The sequence below is a fragment of the Podarcis erhardii genome (genome assembly GCF_964252035.2).
Source record: "Podarcis erhardii genome assembly, chromosome: 9".
NCBI lineage: Eukaryota > Metazoa > Chordata > Lepidosauria > Squamata > Lacertidae > Podarcis > Podarcis erhardii.
In genome coordinates this window covers 5,199,241-5,220,051 of record NC_138512.1, presented here as the reverse complement: position 1 = coordinate 5,220,051, position 20,811 = coordinate 5,199,241, and the positions used below count along the sequence as shown (strand labels likewise).

Here is a 20,811-nt window from a genome sequence, read left to right as displayed (position 1 = left end):
AACAGACTCTGTTCACTCCCCAGATGCTCCCCTGGACCAGTGGCGTAGCGTGGGGGGTGCAGGGGGGGCCAGCAGCACCAGACGCAACATCTGGGGGTTAGGGTTAGGGTGTGCAAATCCACGGGTTAGGGGGCGCAAATTACTTGCCTTGCCCCGGGTGCTGACAACCCACGCTACGCCACTGCCCCGGACTCAGGCACGGGCTGTCCAATAGACCCAGTGCCCTCTTTGAGGGAGGACATGCTTTCCCTCATTGTCTGCCTCAGATCCCTTCCTCCAGATCACAATGCGCTCTTTCTTCCCCAGCTTTCAAACCCACCAATGGGTCACTATATCTCTGAAGGACCACCCTCTTTCTCACCCAAAGGCCAATGGTATCACTTCCTCAGCACGTGCCAATTTCCCTTTCTCCTTTTTCAAGCCTTCCTTGGTGTCAGGAAGAAAGAGAGGGAGGGAGGAGAGCCTCCCCCCTTGGCTGGTCATGGCAGCGCCTCCCCTTCCTATCCTCTTCCTCCCAAGGTGACCTATTCAGCATCTGGGGTAGGTTCCCGGAAGGACCGGCTTCCAAGTATCAGTTAAGTCTATGTGCCTCTTTCACTCCCCTAGTAGCTCAGTGTGATGACAAGAATATTAGAAATGTTATATTGAGAGATTTTACCAATAGAACTGTACCACGTGTGATCCACCAAGCTAAATGCAGGCCTCCGCCATGAGGTTTTTTTTTTTGAAGCATGTAACAAAAACAGAATAATTACCAAGCTTCTGGTGGGCTTTTGGTGTGGAGCATGGGTTGTAACAATACAATTTTAGCATCTTCACTGAATATAGCTTTTGGGGACTAATATCCAGAGAAACACTTCCTTACGCAACAAATCCTATTTGATAGGTTGCATAACTAGAATTGAGCCACATTGAAGCATTTCAGTGCAAAGGCTGCCAGTTGGAAACCACGCATTAAGCGAGAGGAAGAAACTAACCATCGCAAATACACAATATGACATGTGTGGCTTATTAGCTTTGGAGCCAGGAAATGACATCATTCATCAGTCAGAAGGGCTCTTCATTCAGTATATGAAATCTATATGATACAAACCAGCACATTCCTGCATAAAGAAAATGCACTGAGCAGAGCATTTGAGGATTACAGAGAAAATTAAATAGGCTAACCATCTGTGGACCAAGGGACATCTGTTGGATCAAACAGATAAGGAATAAAAGGTTCAGAAAGCTTTATTATATAGGATGAAAGGATCTACGGACCTACTGAAAATACTTTACCCTGAACATCGAAGTACATGTTTTTGCTTATTGAGGTAATATTCCATACCAAACACTTCTATAGTACTTCTGAGTGTTCAAAGTTCTTTGCTTACACCATTTCAATAATCATGGAAGAATCCTGTAAAATAAGTCAGTTTTATTATCATCCCTATATTATAAACGGTGTGTGTCTGTGTCTCTGTGTGTAACTGAATGAAGATCAAACTAGAAGAGACTTTGGAGAGACAAGTTTGGCTCTCCCTTCTTTTTAAATTTGATAAAAAGCAGCTGTGGACAAAGAGGTTTAATTTAGATTAGGATGGAAACACTTGGGAAATTAACAACCCCCAGCTCTATTTTCCAGATGGAAATTCCATCCACTCGGCTCCGGTAGCAATTAGCCCCATTAGCACACTCTGTGTACTCTCAGGAGCCCCCTCTCCAGCCAGAGGCCCAGAGGCTGGAAGTGTATTTTGCTACACAAAACGTCATCCTCACGAATGCTCAAGCTCCATAATAAAAATGCCAGATTAAAAAGAAGTGTGCAGACTGCTCACAACAACAAAAAGCAATTTTTAAAAGATCAAGACAGTCACTGTAAATTGTACTAAAATTCATCCAGAGATGTAAAATATATAAATAAAATGGAAAGAGTACTATGTACACAATAATAAAATGGTGAATACAAACCTGCAAGCCAAATATAGACACAGACTTTTAAGCTATCAAACTGCAAGATGAATCAGCTTACGAATAGCATACCACCAAAAAAATCATCACCAAAGTCTATTGCCCATAGGTAACTTAGTCAATTCTCACAAATACTTTAATGGTGGTGAATACTGTTTGATAACTGAAAAGTGCCTGTCTGCATTTGGTTCATCAAGTTTTCCCAATTAATCTTATTTTTGTGTAGTATCCTTTTCCATTTTATTTGTATATTTCACATATCTGGATAAATTTCAGCAAAATTTCCGGTTCCAGTTCTTAAAGAGTGTTTCCATAATAAAGATGGTAAGAGCAGTAAGCTTGTTACGCACAGTCCAAGGACCCCCAAAACCAACTTAGTCTAACCCCAAACCCATTACAATATTAAAGTGCAGATATTTAAATGTTTGCAAGTTTTTATTTTCTTAAAATACAAACTGTGAGAAAGTTCTCTTTCCAAGCCTTGATTCAAATTCAATAGTCACAGGCAGCCTGGTTAGTTCCAAGGATTGTGCTACAGAGCTGCAGAATTCTGAAACAGTAGGCAGCCATTTTGGGTTTTTTTGGAGCTATGATACTCGTAAAATAAGAAGTATTACTTTACAACTTGACAACCACACAGGACCACTCTCTTCAAGCTCCCCTCTTGGGACCACTCTTCCAGAACCTTGTTTAGTCCATCAGTTCCTCGGCCTGTGGACCTGTGAAGAACCAGTTGACCAGGTTGACTGTGTCAGGCTCCAGAAGAAGGAGATCTCCCAACTGAGAAAGTTGTGAACGGAAAGGGTTTGGCCTAGCTTAGAGACATCCTTCTGGAGCTTGGTGCAGTCTGCTTCAGTAGAGAATTCTCCAACAGAAAAGGGAGAGGAAGGCATGCAGATTATGCAGTGGGTGGCGTAGGGCACAAATCCATGAATGAGCAAGGCATGGCTGCTGTCCTGTGTGCGTTTACCACAAAGAAAGTCACACTGAAGTTAGTGGGCCCTACTTGTGAGTTAGCATGCAAAGGATGGCACTGCCCGCGTGAGGAAGCTGTGGAAACTCATTACTAGCAAAGAGATAAAAAGTAAGTAAAATTAAGCAGCTCAAATTGGGTGGTGGGAATGGGGTTAGCTTTAAAAAGCAGAGACTAGAGGCCCAGTGCTTTACATTTTAGCAATGATCTGCTTTGGATTCTGATGAAAATTGTAGCCTTCCCCCCAAGGTGTGATTGTTGCCTCCAGATCCACAAAGAGCAGCTGCCCCTGAGTCTAGCACTATACTTGAGATGAGATGTTGGAAGTTGGAAGGGGAAGCAGAAGGGGAAGCAGAAGGGGACAATTCTAAAGTTGTGTCCCAACATCAGGATCAGCATCATGGGTTGGGCATCTCACTGCATTCTAGCTCCGCAGACTTCAGTGAGTTTGAAACAGGTTAAATAATTGAAATCTTGCTTAGTTAAATTTTGGAGAAAACTGTTGGGGTACTGAAATGGACCATACCTTCCAATAGCTACTAATGACCATATACAAACACTTCAAACATGTTTGTTCCTAAACTTCTCAAGGAAGATATCTAGTGATGTCATAGACACTCACCAGTAGACACCTACTGCAGCCATATAAACAATGGTTGAATCAGCCATTGTCTCCCATTTGACTGAATCATACCAGAAACTGCAAAACCAGTCATTTGACAGGAGCCCATAGCAGAGCAGAAACAGATGTAATTTGTATTAAGGGCAGCAATGATTCCAGCAAACTGCCCTATGTCTCTTAAAATGTTTCATCTGTCTCAAATCACAAGCTACAATGTCAAGAAAAGCAGTTTTGTAATAACCATGCTTATTTCCGCAGTTTATCAACAGCACACTTTACTCTGAAAATAAATTGTGCTGTGTGCACTGGAAAGACAAAAAATTAAAATTAAAATTAAGCCAGATATCCTTTTCTTGAAGCCACAAATGCAGAGATTTCTATAATTTAAGAGCAAAGGAAGAAAATGCTGCCTAGAGAATAGGCTAGCGTATCATTACATTTACAAGCAAAACAGTATGCTGCTTATCATGCCCACGGGTGTGTGCTGCTGTGTAAGAAAGCCAGTTAAAACCGGAGCTGGTATTAGCAAACCTATTTGGAATCTGGTTTCTCTGAGAGCTTTCAGGAGCCAAGAGAATAATGACAATTCGCCTCAGAGAAATAAAGTTTTTCCCTCACTTACATGGCTTGAAAGAGTTCTGAACAGCTGGAGCCTCAAGATTATAATGTGTGCAGATGTTGTATGTTTGGTTGAGCCTTCCCCCCTTCCTTACCCCAAACGTTGGCACCAGAAACTCTGCAAAACTGGAGCTTGATAAGTAATTTCCTGGTTTCCCCCTTACAAAGTTCTCACATAGTTTATCAGTTGTCCACCCTGACAGCTGAAGAACTCAAAGCAGACTATGGTGCCCTGCAAATGTATGCAGAGGAAAGACTTCACTGTGGCTTTGGTCTAATGGGAAAGAAGGAGAATACCCCAACTTCAACCACCCCCACTCCCTTTTACCAAAAAATTACATTATCTTCTGGCTGAATGCATAGCTGAGCAATAGCACGAGGACAAACAACTGCAGCACAAAAATGGCAGTGAGAACTTACCTGCTCTGCCATGCAAAACTCTCAAAGACATACATAGGAAGGGTTCTCTGCACCCCTCAGAAGATAAAGCCCAGGGCCCAGAGTATAGCGGCATCTCATTTCATTCTCCCACCGTGGAGGGTTGCGAGTCAACTAAAGACTTTTACTCCGGTAGGAATAGCGTGTGCAAAGTGTGTCACGGCACAGTCCCAAAGAGGAAACCACCAACAATATAAAGCGTTCAGAGATAGGCAAACTCACCCAGCCTAATTCAGAATTCCTCTGGGAAAGTTAGACAAATCATGTGGCCATTAATTCAGGTTTCCTGGATAGATTCTGAACTAGGCTCCCGACTTGCAGGCATGCCTCAGGGTACCAGAGACATCTCTGCCTGTCTTGGATCTTCACCTGTCATATGCCACAGAATCATATAGAACAGGCTTCCTCAACCTCGGCCCTCCAGATGTTTTTGGCCTACAACTCCCATGATCCCTAGCTAGCAGGAGCAGTGGTCAGGGATGATGGGAATTGTAGTCTCAAAACATCTGGAGGGCCGAGGTTGAGGAAGCCGGATATAGAGGAAGGAGCAACAAGGGCTTGACCCATGTGGGAAGTGGCACAACAGGCTCAGGGGACTTGAGGCATCACCAGACAAGCACCAGGGCACACAGACCATAGATTTTTTGGACCCCAGTTCAGGCTCCAGTGAGATGCACTAGACCGCCAAATGGCCCCTACTGTGCCCCCCTGATCTCTCAAATACAGCAAAGAAGAAAAACGTGTGCTGGGGCACAGCAAGCATGTGCACATGTGGATCCCAGTCAGTGGCATATCATGTAGGGGCCCATAGGGGCAGTTGCCCCGGGGGGAGGGGAGGAATTGCTAGGGGCACAAAATTTCAACACCCGGTGCTGCCTCAATACAGCTGTGCACTTCTGTTGATGGGCTTCTTCCTGCAAACCAGGAAGTGACCTCTCCAGACAATGAAACAACTCGTTTTTATTATCTCTGCGGCTGCCATCTCCTGGGTGTCGTGGACACTGTTAGGCAGTTGAATGTGAATACGTACTCCATCTCCCTGCCTCCCCTAGGCACTGGCAATCCATGCTACACCACTGATTCCAGTCCATGTATAGAAGCCTGCTTTTCCACACTTCTGCTTGTCCTGTTCCTAGAAAGCACGGCTACAAGCAGTTTCCTGCTTGTCCCACAATATCTAGGCACGAGTCGGAGTGGTTTAGCCTTTGCTCCACTACTTTCCCCTGGAAAACCTGCTCTTTAGCTCTGAAGTGGAACAAACAGCAATCTGCGGGAAACTCAATTGCAGTTTGTGCCGATTCAGCACTAAAGATTGGGTTTCCCTGAGGGAAAGTTGTTACGTTGTGGGCGAACATATCAGAGGACACAGTGATTCTTCAAACAGCTCTTGTTTATTCAAAGGCCAGAACAGAACTGAACTGAGGAGCTCAGTCAGCCTTCTTATATAGAGCTCCAGAACAATGTAACTGTAGCAACTTTCTAAAACTATCCAATCACTGAACATCACTTTTGATCCTTCATTTACATAACTATCTACAGTATCCCCCTGCTGGCCCAGGGTGAGAACTTCAGTACATAACAAAAGTGGTAGGGGGAAATGGATGTGTCAATGAGCTCTGAAACACACACACCAGAACCCTCCAACATTTCTCTGATGAAAGCAGGCGCATCCTAAGGAAAAGCAGGACATTCCAGGATCCAATTAGAAATGGGGATGGCTTGTATAAATCCGGGACTGTCCCTGGAAAATAGGGACACTTGGAGGTCTGTTGCTTAATAGCTGCTATGTCTCCCATTTTACCCATATGTGGCTCTACTACAAATAACAGGTGGTTAAGATGTAGGGAATGCTGAGAAAGCGAACAGAGGAAGGATTTCTTGCCCTGGGACTCATCCAGGTCTTGTTCAGATCACAAGCACCCCACAGACATGCACTTAAAAGACCACAGCAGCAAGAATTCTCCTGGCAAAGTATTGGAAGATGCAAGAACTACCTACTCTGGAAGAATGGCAGACGAAGGTGACTGAATTTATGGGACTGGCAGAGATGACCGGCAGAATCCGTGATCAGAGGAGAGAGACAGTGGAAGAGGACTGGAAAAAATTTAAACTATATCTTAAGAACTGTTGCAAAATTTCGGACTGATAAAATGTTAAGGGTTAAGAAATAAAGAACTATAGCTGTAAATATTTAAGTTAAGAAAATTTTGAGGGAAACTAAATATTGAAAAGGAATGAAGGATTGCTAAAAATTTCTGAAACGGGTGCAGTGAAGGGGAGGCATGGGGAAGTCATGTGTTGTTTATTTGTGTGTTGTTTTTTTTTGTTTTATGAAAACTAATAAAAATTATTTAAAAAAAAAAAAAGACATGCACTTAAAAGAAATTTATGCTTTCTTTTAAAGCCATGCCTATTCTTCATTAATATAGCAGCCTTCTTGAATAAATGTTTATTTTCTAGCAGACCACTCTTGCAATTGGTTACATAAGCATTTTTAGCAAATAATTTCACAGTGTGGGGGATTTTGGCCACTGAACTAGCACAGTAACAAATTTTCAGACATTGCAGCAATTTGGCTGGATGTTTAAATATCCATTTCTGTTGAGTCAGAGCTCAGTGTGTGTGTGGGGGGGGGTGTGTGATCACAGCTAATGGCTTTTGATGGCTGGTGGCTACTCCAAGCCACAGGCACTTGTGGGACACCTCACTTGCTTGTGTGCAGGCCGAAAGGGTAGTGTAGGCTGACTGCTGATTCAAGTGTGGCAAAACCTGTGCTCAACTTGCATACATACACATTTGTAAATAACAACTCATTACAGAAGGTACCTTGAGTGCAGAATATTCACTCTACTCACAAAGAAACTGGAAAAGTTGCTTGCATACACAGGGAGGTGTGTATCTTACTACAGGATCACTGCCTATTTTACAGTCACAACACATAAGGAAAAGGGCACAGGGAGGGAAAAACTAGCTTGGGACCAGTTCTTAATATTACCATTCTTGTAATGACCACCAGGGATGGGAACAGTTCACGTAGTCTGCTGGAATGGCTGCCACGAGGTCACCAAAGGCAGCTGATCTGTCAGCAGAGGTAAAAGAATAGTCCTGTTTGCTTCTCTCCTGCTTCACTGCAGCTTTCTGGAACAGCTGCTAGCAGGTGATTGTTGCAGAGAGCCAAAGGTAGCTGGTCTCTCGGCAGAGACCAAGAAATAGTCCTGCTTTCCTTCTCAACTTACTGTGTTCAGTTGCCTACGCAGCTGAACATCTGGGAAGAGCTTCTGAAAAACAGCATTAAGAGTCAAAGACACAGAGTAGTCTAGAATAGCTACATCTGACCTATCCTGTTCTCAGGATATTCTCTGAGCAAATCTTTGGGCTATCTCACCTTCTTTAATTACCCACATTTCTGTTTCTATTCCTAATCCATTATGTCTGCTCTTACCAGTCAAGAGCAAAGATTAAGTGTTCTATCCACAAGCAACATGTGGACACACAGACTGTTTTCAGCTTTGGTTTGAGCGCTTGGCTGCTCCGACAGTGGCAAGTCATTGAAACTGCTGCTAAAACAGAGCTTTTTTGCTCCATTTTCGCACTGGTTTCAACAGAAACCGCAAGGTGTGCTCCCCACATCCACCATGTGATTGTTGTTTCCTTCTAGTCACTTTGGTAGCTGCCCCACACCTGAAATGGCAGGCCGGATGGGGAGGCCTGGTGGGTCATTTTTGGCCCACAGGCTGGAGGTTCACAGCCTGACAGTGTGATGTAGTGGTTAGTGTCAGACTGTGACTGAGGAGACCCAGATTTGCACCCTGTTCGGCGCAATGGGTGAACCAATTGGCCTAACTGACCACACAGGATTGTTGAGAGGATAAACTTGGGAAAGGAAAATCGTGCACATTGCTTTGAGTTCCTTGGGGGAAAGTTGGCATGGAAACAAACAGGGCTACCACGCCACGTCAGGGACCTATAGCCTGGGTGTGTGCTGTGCTGGGATCCTAACAAAGCATGCACAGAAGCTGAGCCCCTGAGTTAAAAGAGACCCCAGTACATTTACACTGTGTGGGTTAGTCCTTTTTTGCTCACCTGGTATCATGTGTACACCAGACCTTAGTGAGCAGCTGGGTAAAATACTCCCTGCACACTTTTCCTGATATCTTTCTAAGTAAAGGGGAAGAAAACTTGATTAAAAAGATAAGAATGCTGAACATTCGGCAAAGGGCCTTAGAATATCTCTGAGAGAGTCTGGTCTTTCCATGGCTATGATACTGGATATATTGGGAATTTTAAAATGAGTCGACCTCTCAGATTCATCTCTTTATCTATAATTTCATGTTCCAATGCCAGAGATGTTTCAGAAGTTCTCTTCCATTTGTCTATGGTGTGGCATTTTGAACCCCACCCACAAACATTGTTTTGTTTATTTTGTCTTACTCTGCACTTGTTTTCCTTATTATATTGTAAAGCAATATTGAAAACCTTAATATAAATTACTATTCATGTTTTTAAAAATCCCACCCACAAACAAATTCTGTTACCTGAATCGCCGCTAATACTTGGATTATGTCTTGCTCACTGGTGAAAGAAGGCGCTCTGTATACACTCAGAGGTACTTTGTTTTACTCTATATTACTCCTCACCTGTGTCTGTTAGTGAAGGTTATGGCCAGAGGTGGAAGTGGGTGGCACTCTATCGGTGGGATGGGGGCTGCCCACCCACCAGGCAAGGGGAGGTGACCTCAGGCAGAAGGATTCACAGGGGCAGCAAATCCCGATGTAGATCTTCACTTACCTCTTCTTCCCTGAAGGGGAGGGGGATGCTGTTTTGCCTCAGGTGTCCAAATGTCTTGGGCCGGCCCTGGGTTTGTCTCAATTTACTGGAATTTCTCCTTCTTAGTCCCCACTGAAATGGTTGTGATTTCTTGTGTGGTTCTCATCAACTTAAGTGTGCCTTTTCTAAGAGAGAACCTTGTGGTGATGATGATGATGATGATGATGATGATGATTTATTATTTATACCCTGGCTGTTATGTATTGAAGTTCTCACCCTGGGCCAGCAGGGGGATACTGTAGATCAGTGTTTCCCAACCTTGGGCCTCCAGCTGTTTTTGGACTACAACTCCCATCATCCCTAGCTAGCAAGACCAGTGGTCAGGGATGATGGGAATTGTAGTTCAAAAACAGCTGGAGGCCCAAGGTTGGGAAACACTGCGTGTAGATAGTTTTCACTCAGGTCCACATATGCAAATAAGGGATTGAAAGTGACGTTCAGTGATTGGATAGTTGCAGAAAATGGTTACAGTTGCATTGTACTGGAGCTCTATATAAGCAGGCTGGCTGAACCCTCCAGTTCAGTTCTGTTCTGACTTGTGAGTAAACAAGAGCTGTTTGAAGAATCGCTGTGTTGTCTGATATGTTCACCCACAACTTAACACTGCCATCTGGCTGGGTTTCCCCAGCCACTCTGGGCAGCTTCCAACAAAATATTAAAATACAATAATCTGTGAAACATTAAAAGTTGGGGGATTTGCCCCAGATTTTTTGTTTTTTTGAAAAACCGGATGTGCTCTTATTGCTTATAATGACTTAATACGCAGTGTTTCTTAAACCTGAGTCCGTTAGCTGTTGTTGGACTACAAATCCCATCATCCCTAGCTGGCAATTAAACTTGGTCAGGGATGATGGGAGCTGTAATCCAACATCAAGCTGGAGACCCAAATTTGGGAAACACTGGATATAGCTCTACAAACCTTGTGTGGTGTTTGCAGGGCCTGAAAGACTGGAACCTCCCGTGGATATTTGGCATCGCGAGTCCTGAGTTCCAGCAGAGGCCAAAACTGCCACAAAATGCTTTCAGTGCTATGTGTCAGGCAGACCCTTCCTTTTAAGGATATCTTGGCAGCCTTAGTCCAAACAAGGCTTTTTTCTTCCTATGGGATCATCTAGCTTTAATTTCTAAGAATCCCGAGCACATTCCAGAAAAACCTCAGAGGTCAGTCGAACATGGGAAAAACAAAAGCATTTGCATATGCAAAGGACAGTCTTGCTACACGTATCGTTTAAAATAGCTAGGTGCCCCCTCCACCCTCAACAAAATAATGTGGTTGATCAATTTGGAAACTGATGTGGCATCCCCTTCACTCGCGAATCTGGATGCCAAACTTGCTTTGCTTGTCATTTCACCTCATACAGAAAGTATGGGAAACCACCCACTGGTCCATAGGGCATGACGTTAGGATGTTTTTAAAATGGAAAACACAGCCAAATCCAACCAGACAGAATAAATAAAGACGATCTTGGACTCTTTGTTTTAGCCGGCATGCTTTCAGAGAGGACATCACCCTCTAGGTATGCCTTGATGGTCACAATAAGGCCATTTTGTGGGGGGAAGGTGCGCTGAAGTGTTGACTTTTTGAGGAACTGAGATATTATCTAATGAAGCGATAGAAACGCAGAGACCAGTCCTGGGCCCCAAAACATTTGTTGTCTGGCTCTTTGCCAATTTTAACTGAGCTGTGCTAAAAAGTTTGCTGACAGTTTCATTTCTATGGAAATGGAACAAATGTTCCCAAGAGATCGTCTGCACTTTAATGTTAGTAATTTTAGATTTGATATGCTGCAATTTATTCAAGGAGTGAGAAATCCAGGCACCACACTACAATGTTTAGGGTTATTTGGATGAGAGAGAGCAGCTTTATATATTTGCTGTATTTACTAATGAGCAAGCAGAGCATGGTGGAAACAGCACTGATGCTTTCAGCAGGGAGCACAACTACTAATCATGCACTCAGTCCACAAAGAGGACAATTGTCTTCCAAGGATACTTCCTCTCCAGTCAGCTAACAATTAGAAATTCTCCCTCAGTCTCTCTGTTCTAGCTGAAAAGGGCTCCAGGCTGTCTCCCTCCCTCTTTCTTCTCCAACTAGCTGAAAGAAGTAGTCTCCTCAATGAGTTTTACATTGCAGAAGCTGCAGAGAGATTTCCAGTTATCAAGAGAATAACTCCAGTTGTCGGAAACATTCTGTCTTGGGAGCAGACCATATCAGTCTATAACAGGTATGAAACATTCTCGGAGTCGAGAGTGGATTTCATGCTCTTTATTCAGCAAATACTGGTGAGGAGGAATGGAAGTTCCCCCAGAATGTCTGCTTTATATACATTATTTACACAATGGGCCCCACGTGATTGGCTAATTCCGGGATTCACCTGTAAGCCAATCAGGTTGCGGATTCACTTCCACCTGGAACTGGATTGGGTGGCTCCTGTGGACCAATCAGACTGCTGCATTTTGGACCCTATTGTTCTAGGACCAATCAGACTGCTGCCTTTTGGATCCTATTCAACTCAGTACAGGTAACAAACAAAGAGCATTTTAGGGTTGCCATATTCCCAAAAGTGGGATTTTTACAGCCGTTTTCTTTTAAAAATCGCCCTAGTTGCCATACATCCAGGTTTCCCCAGACATATGGCCGCCATTTTGACAGTCCGATTCCTGGACGTATGGCAGCCTTACTTTTACCAAATCACACTTCTTATTTCCTTACATTTGCATCTCTAAGCTGAGAGTGTGTCTGTCACATGTTGGTCCCATGTCCATAAAAACAAGTTGTGAAATTTTACAAATGCCAGAAAATGTAGCAAGTTCCTGAATCTGAAGCCTTGTTTGAACTTGAGGCCCTGAGCCAGGTGACCCTCCTGCCCCACTTCCCAGCTGGCCCTTCAGATTTTCGGGTGACTCTAAGTCACATCAGCCACAGCCTGCATGGCCAATGCTGAAGGCAAGAGGACAATCCCATTTTATCGCCACAGCAATTATGAGAGGTTACGTTAGGCTAAGGGAGCCTTGCTCAAAGTTAGCACCAGGCTTTCCCAATCCATATCCAGCACTCTGGCAAGAATGCACAATTGGAATAATTCTCTCCATTATTATTTTTTAAACAGTCTTTCCCCAGATGTTCTGGCTTATGGCACAGACTTTGCTTTCCAGATTTTGAAAGTGTTCCAGAAAGGGTTGTGAGCCGAGAATAGCCAGGGGTGGTCCTCATTTCATTTAAACACATTGTTGCACACAACCCCAGTCTTCGAGCAGGATGAGATTCCAGGGGTTCGAGGTGTTTACCCAGGGTTTGCGTTTCCTTTGGAATGAAGCACAGCAGAGAATGTGGTGTCTAAGCCAACAATAGAGGGGTTCATAGCATTCGTATCCCATAGCTACAGCCTTGGATTCAAACAGAAATCAAATACCAGTCTGATTCTCTCTCCAGGTTGCTGCTATCCCTCTAGCTCACATCACTGCAGCACTAAACTCTGGCTTTGTCCTTCTAACTATATGTGAGCTGAGGGATGGGCTCCATGTTGCACAGAGCCCCTTTCCTTTGTTTCCCTTAATGGCCCATCGCCCAGCCAATTGCCTCATCAGGAAGCTAGCTCATATTTTAACACTTGCTGGGATCTAGGGGTTAGAAGGGTCCCAGCATACAGCCCACCCAACTCATAACAACAGCTATAAGCTATCGTTACCTGCCAACAGAGAGCTGGAATAAATTCTTAGGTCAGCAAGGCATGGCATTTGCAACAGATGAAGCCCAAATAGTACATGGGTTAAACAGAAGCCAGTATACGTACTCTGGCAAAATATCTGCCATAAGCGGTGGAGCACATTTGTGGGAAGTGTTTGTGCATTGAATCCACCTGCAGAATTCCTGTTGGTGGGGGCCAAGCCATGCAGAACCAAGAGGCAGGGGACAGATTTGCCCTTCTCTTCAACAGCCCAGATCTTTAACGCCCCCTGCCCTGCAGAAGACTGAAGGACAACCCCCATATGGCAGAAGGAAAAGCAGGCTGCTCAAGGACACGGCGGCGTGAAGGGGGCACATTTGTGCTTTGCCCCTGCTGCTCCCAGAATCCGATAATCAAGGGTGCTCCTACCAGATTACCTTCAAGACCGGGGGGTTCTTTTTATTGGTCAGTGTGACAGAAAGTTGAGAGCCCCCACCCACACCAGATGGATGTCCACCGTTCCTTGTGTTTATTTTAGCATTGCTTTTAGTATTATATGTCTCGTGTTTCCCAGATCTCCAAAGTAAGATTCCAATATTCATTTCCTTTAACAAAAACCCTGAAATCCACACCCTTTGTGAACTACAACTTTGCATTATTATAAGAGAGAGAGTTGTAAAAATAAACTGAGCACTACTTCCACAGCTGTTAGCTTCAGGCATGTTCATCTGGCATAAGAGAAGGATAAGTCTTGGGCCTTAGCCTGCCCTCATACTGACTCCACAACCAGACACAGAACATTAACACCCAGTTAAGGAGACATGGCACCTGCCTGTACCTTAAATTTCCCTGACCCTGTGGTCTGTCCTCTCCTGTACTCCAGGTTTGGGATTGTTTGTGCAACCAGCAGGCAGGGACAAGCCATAAGCCCATTTCTCCTTGTTGTATTAGATTTGGCAAAGCAGTATCTGAACACATCATGTGACACACAATAGTACAATCAGGCAGGTGGAAACTGACTTCAAATTTACTGATCTCAAAGAGAACATTATTATTACGATTTTAAATTCAGGGAAGGAAACTGCCCCAATCACTGCCTAGCCAAAGTTAAACAGTGCAGTTCTGTACACTGACTAGCCAGGCTTTTAAAACTAATTCCTGGATAAGATGTAGATGCATCATGGCTTTTGCACAAATTGGCCTTATTCCGATGAACCATGCATTTTGACTAAGGCCACTGATGGAGATCATAAAGGAAACTTGCTATTCCCGACATACTAGTGGCATATGAACATAAATAACCAAGCACAATCAGAGCACAATACGCTACTCTGCATCTTCAGCCACTGACAAATCTTTCTGCCTAATTAAAAACATTTTAAATGTGAGGCCATTATATTCATCCCGCTTCATTATCTTCCATGAAGACTGAAGCTTCCCACATCAGCAGTTGAAACAGATGTTGGGTTAGAGCACAATTAAGCCAGGTGGCCTTTAGAAATCAGGAGAGCTAAAATTAGTTTGCCAGAACACTTTTGGCTGCACGCAATGCAGTCTTTGAGGCAGACTGTCGCGTCCCTCCTCTAAAGATATCTCCCCCCACTTTTCCTCTGGCCTCACCATATGCAAACCTTCATCAGCAGACCTTAAAAGGTGGCATTCAACACAAGCCCTACTCAGAGAAGACCATGCCCTCCAACATCCCTCAGATGGAAACAGGGAGATTTCTCACTCCGCCGCAACTGACCCTCCTCAATCCCCCATTTTTTGTCGCCACAGAGTATTCCCACCACCAACGGGACACAGCGCACACGCCATCCACCGTCCTGAGAAAACCCCTTAATCCTGATTTGGTTTTATTCTTTGGTAGATTTGCAAATAGAAAAGCACACACCAATAAATAAATTTTAGAATGGGGCAAGACTAGACACGGACACACAAAGCAAATCAGAAGTCTGGATGGCTTTTGTAATTCCGGGACTGACCCTGGAAAATAGGGACACTTGGAGGGTATGGAAGACCTACTGATGTTTAGGGACATGACTAAGTTAGGTTCATTAATTTCAATGGGTCTACTCTGAGGAGGACTAGGACAGCTCTTTATATTTTCAGCAATATTCTTCTCCAGGCTTCCTCAACCTCGGCCCTCCAGATGTTTTTGGCCCACAACTCCCATAATCCCTAGCTAGGGTGGTGGGAATTGTAGTTTCAAAACATCTGGAGGGCCGAGGTTGAGGAAGCCTGTCCTGATTGATTGATTGATTGATTGATTGATTGGCTGGCCTTAACCATAAGGCTACAGCATCATGGTATTTTGCAGTACGGACACAAACTGGGAGCAAAAATTTCACCATAAAAGAGCTCTTCATCAATGGGAAAAAGTATCTCGATTAAATTAGGCAGTTGGAACTTTATAATTTTATTCCTTAGGCAGAAAGGATACAATGTCCTGCACTTTTAGTCATGAGGTCCTCATCATCAAAAAAGCAAATTAAGATCGTAGCAATAATGAAAAAGGCCATAGATCTTGTCTCTGATTTTTTATTTTTTTATTTTTTTTGCAGGGGTGTGTAGGGAACAGGGGGAATTAGACACAGACATGAGAGGTTGGTATATCTTGGAACACCACCCACACAATAACATTCTGATTTTTTAAAACACTGCTGGGATTACAAAAGATCTATCACCAGATCCAAAGGAGAAAACCAATAGTGTCACTGTCTCAGTTGGCAGGAGGGGTCTCTGGGATAGTGTTGGGAGCCACCCCCCCCCCCAAAAAAACCCCTCTGGTTATTATTGGGAGAGCTTACAAACATCTCCTGGTGGGAATGATGAAAACACAAGGGTGACAGATGGGGTAAGACTCAGCTGAGAGCTCATTTCAAGCCTGAAGGAAGTGAAGAAATCTTCCTTCCATCTCTATATCTGCAGAGTGTTGGCGGTGAAAGCAGTTCTGAGGGGCAATGAAGGGTCTCATATATATTTCCTGGCCTTTGTAAGGTGGAGTAGGACTCTGAGAGGCCCCTTGTGACTAGTTTGCAAAACACTTGGCAGAAAAAAACACCACCCATCTGCTCCAACCTAAGACTTCAAGCTGACTGTAGAGTTAGTGGATGTGCTGGAGGTTTCTGCCTGGTTTTGTTAGTGTGGGTACTTTGCAGCTTTTTCTACCCGAGGATGTGGATAAGAGTCTTGGAAGCTTGAGCCTTCCCATTTGCATTCTCTATTTTTGCCTGCTTAAAACAACCACTGGTAGTGTGGGCAAATGGATGGAGCACATTCTAAATGTTTTCCAGCAAAATAACCCTCATGCCTTTACATGATAGCTCAGTTGGGTACAGCAGGCTTCCTCAACCTCAGCCCTCCAGATGTTTTTTGGCCTACAACTCCCATGATCCCTAGCTAGCAGGACCAGTGGTCAGGAATGATGGGAACTGTAGTCTAGAAACATCTGGAGGGCCGAGGTTGAGGAAGCCTGAGTTAGAGCATGGTGCTGATAATTCCATGATTGCAGGTTTGATCCCTGTATAGGCAGTTGCATATTTCTGCATTGTGGGGGTTGGACTAGATGATCCCTGGGGTCCCTCTCAACTCTACATTTCTATGGGTTTCTCACAAAACAAGTCATGCCAGACAAATCTCATTTCTTTCTTTTTTTGATAGAGTTACGAGCTTGATGGTTCAGGGGAATGCTGAGGACATAGTATATCTTGAATTTAGTAAGGCTTTTGACAAAGTGCCCTATGATATCCTTGCAGAGAAGCTGGTAAACTGTGGGCTAGACAAGGTAACAATCTGTGCATGCAGGCCTCAATAGCTGCTACAAGTTTTAGTAAACAGATCTTTTGCCTGACTCAGGGACTAATCTACAACATACCAGCAGACTTGTGTGATGGACCTACACCTCCTCTTCAGATCGCAGGTGGGGAAACTAGGTATCTGAATCCCCCCCCCCCCCCGTAAAGAAAAATGGTGAGTCAGAGAAAACACGGGCCTATAAAGCTATTCTCTGGGATGTTAGTTTTCTATAAAGATGTCTTCTTTCTTTAAGCACACCTGTACTCTGCAGGGTTAGGGCTGCAGGTAACACTTCCCGGTCTGAAGCGGCACAGCCGAGCAAAAGATGGGTTGTAGAAGTCCGCTATTATTTAATTAAAATACTTTTATTCCAGCTTTCCATCACCTACATTCAAATTAGCTTACAACATCAAATTAAAAGAGATGAACTTATTACTGTGATAATTATCTGTTCTTAAACCACATATTGAGCGTCTATGATGGAAAAGCTATACAAAACTAGCATGACAGATTATAGGTTATATGAATAAAGACAAGCCAAATGTTAAAATAGCACCAAAACTGGTAGCACTAAACCAGCAGGAAATCCCAAAGTCATTCAGAAGCAAAATACTCTTTTCTGGCCATCTAAAATATACAAACATGGGCACTAGGCAGACATTTTGGAGGGACACATTTCAGTGAGACGCGGTGTCTCCATTGAAGCAATGCCAACTTTAGCTGCCATATGGGTCACCCCCAAAAGCAGGATGTCTAAGCTTGTGCCTCTGATGAGGATGATATTCATTTATATTCCATCTTTTCTCCTGACAGTGACTCAGTTATGAAGACTGCACTTCCCCATGGCTGGTATTGGGATCAAGTAGATATATAATGGCAGACTTGTCTGCTTAACTGAAACCCAGGTCTACTCATGGGCAGAGTCCATGAGAGCTTATTCTTGGTCTTTTGGCTCTAAGCACTGGGACATCTAGGGAGACTCCTGCCGCCTGCTTCTTACATGACTGGGGCCGCCTCAGGTTTAAACGTGTGAGTCCCCTGCAGCTGTTACAGGTAATTTAAGTACTGAAGAAATGAACCTATGCTGCCAATACTGGTAGTAGATCAGTATGAAGTAAGCGGCACACAAAACACCACCAAACCATTCTATGTTCTAAATCTTATATTAATAATCCAAAAATTGAGAGAACAAGGTACAAGATCTACTACAGAAGCCACAAAGAGAAAAACTCATTCAAATTGTGTCCAAAAGGAAGATTCAATCTTTAAAGTTCCTTTAGCTAGGCTCCTGTAGATATCAACAAAGGTAAGTATTGCATCTAGATCAAGGGAAGTAATAGTGCCACTGTATTCTGCTCTGGTCAGACCTCACCTGGAGTACTGTGTCCAGTTCTGGGCACCACAGTTCAAGAAGGACACTGACAAACTGGAACGTGTCCAGAGGAGGGCAACCAAAATGGTCAAAGGCCTGGAAACGATGCCTTATGAGGAACGGCTAAGGGAGCTGGGCATGTTTAGCCTGGAGAAGAGGAGGTTAAGGGGTGATAAGATAGCCATGTTCAAATATATAAAAGGATGTCACATAGAGGAGGGAGAAAGGTTGTTTTCTGCTGCTCCAGAGAAGCGGACACGGAGCAATGGATCCAAACTCCAAGAAAGAAGATTCCACCTAAACATTAGGAAGAACTTCCTGACAGAAAGAGCTGTTCGACAGTGGAATTTGCTGCCAAGGAGTGTGGTGGAGTCTCCTTCTTTGGAGGTCTTTAAGCAGAGGCTTGGCAACCATATGTCAGGAGTGCTCTGATGGTGTTTCCTGCTTGGCAGGGGGTTGGACTCGATGGCCCTTGTGGTCTCTTCCAACTCTATGATTCTATGATTCTAAGTTTGATCAAGCAAAGTGTCAGTGATGTTACTCATGAGAGTTAGACAGGGTGTCGGCGTTTGTCACCTGTTTCGCCCATGAAGAGTCTCCGGCTTCTTCAGTAAATTCTCTCTCATGGTTTTGATATATTTCTAAACATTCACTGGTGGCACAAACCAACACCGACACTTCGCTTGATCAAACTTACCTTTATTGATATCTACAGGAGCCTGGCTAAAGGAACTTTAAAGATTGAATCTTCCTTTTGGACGCAATTTGAATGAGTTTTCTGTTTGTGGCTTCTGTAATAGATCTTGTACCTTGTTCTCTCAATTTTTGGATTATTAATATAAGATTTAGAATGTAGAATGGTTTGGTAGTGTTTTGTGTGCCGCTTACTTCATACTGGTCTGTTACAGGTAATTTGGCCGCATATTTCCCCAGCTTGTTTGAATATGCTTCTTTGTTCAAGCTTCCCCCTGCACATAAATGAAAGGCATATCAGGGAGAAAGCAACTTTACTCAACATCCTCTATATTTGTGTGCAGGGAAGTCCCCCCCCTCCCCATTCCCATGAAGGACGGCTCTAGAAATTTAATTTAAGGTGGTTTAAATGAAATTGTTTAGACCACGTTATGATTCCTCAGGAGAGCCTGTATCATCCACTTACTGGTGGTTCCACACACTGTCTATTGTAATAAACCATTAAGTTGCCTGAATCTAAATTAGGATTGCCAGCTCACCAGGGGGTGGGGGTGGGGATGTCCTGACCTTCCATCCTTTCAAAAGAGGTTTGAGATGCAGAAATCAGTGCTAAAATTTGACTTGTTGTGGAGCTAAAGATCAGTGAGAGTCAGACTGCTCCCATGCATTTAAGTAATATGGAGAGGGGACGTTAGTCCTGCACACAGTAGGCACCTCCAATTCCGAATGTTTCAGTTAGCATGATGTGAAGGGACTCTACATGAGTAGATCTTTGCCATGTGGTGGGGGTCTCTAGCCCCCACCACAGTTATAGAAGCTATTTCAAAAGGTGGCAAAATGTGATCTAGGAAGGAACAAATTGCTTTGCTTATTGAAAAAACCCAAATAAGGTGTACACATCACAGAGACTATAAGCTAAGGACTCACACTTCTGCTCTCATTTACAGTGGTACCTCAGGTTACATACGCTTCAGGTTACAGACTCCGCTAACCCAGAAATAGTGCTTCAGGTTAAGAACTTTGCTTCAGGATGAGAACAGAAAATGTGCTCCAGCAGCAGCAGGAGGTCCCATTAGCTAAAGTGGTGCTTCAGGTTAAGAACAGTTTCAGGTTAAGAACAGACCTCCAGAATGATTTAAGTTCTTAACCTGAGGTACCACTGTATTGTTAGGTACAAAAAGGAGGAAAAAACTATAACCAATGCTCTTCAAATGCACAACTTTAAAACATTTAATTTTGAATAGATGCAGGTGCATGCTTTCAAACTGTGCACCCTCTAACTGAAATCCCCCCATGTTTGAAAAGGCACCCTTGGAATGTCCAGATATACAAAGACAGACTCCTTTCTCCCCCAGGGAATCTGCAGTCTAAAGTCACACAGACCAGGGAAAGTTTTATTGCAGTACTTGATTTTATTGGGTGTATAAGCTAGGCCTTGGGCTTAAATTGTCAATTTCTTTATAATGACAACGAAATCTGACTGACTGTTTCCTGCCCTGGTTATTAAGTATAAAAGAAAGCTGCAATCTTGTATTGTAATAGAACAAAATGGTATAGAATTTACCTGGGAGTAAGCCTTACTGAAAATGATGGGACTTATGTCTGTGTAGACATGTATAGGCTTGAGCTATAAATCTCTCAGTGAGATTTATAGTGGCTTAAAATGTAGTGAGGCTGTTCCTGCACACACCTGACGCACATTACCTTATTTGTTTTCCTGCACCTGCAACACTCCCAAATGCCTATTCAATGAAGCTGTCATCTGCACACATGCAACGCCTGCCTCAAATATACACACCTCAGCTTAATTGCATGACCTCCAACATTTCTCCGATGAAAATAGGGACATATT

General features: G+C 43.7%; 1 protein-coding gene across 2 annotated transcripts in view; it reads right to left on the bottom strand.

Annotated features, from left to right (window-relative positions):
* C1QTNF7 (C1q and TNF related 7) overlaps positions 1–20,811 on the bottom strand; it is a 40,590-nt gene that overhangs the window by 17,496 nt on the left and 2,283 nt on the right. Inside the window, exon 1 of one of the 2 annotated variants that reach the window (XM_081876439.1) lies at positions 4,584–4,678. The exons of the other annotated variant lie outside the window; for it this stretch is intronic. Coding sequence (XP_081732565.1) covers positions 4,584–4,677 — 94 coding nt within the window. The 5' untranslated portion in view covers position 4,678. Of the gene's footprint in view, positions 1–4,583; positions 4,679–20,811 lie in introns of those variants that run through there. 2 annotated transcript variants of the gene reach the window in all.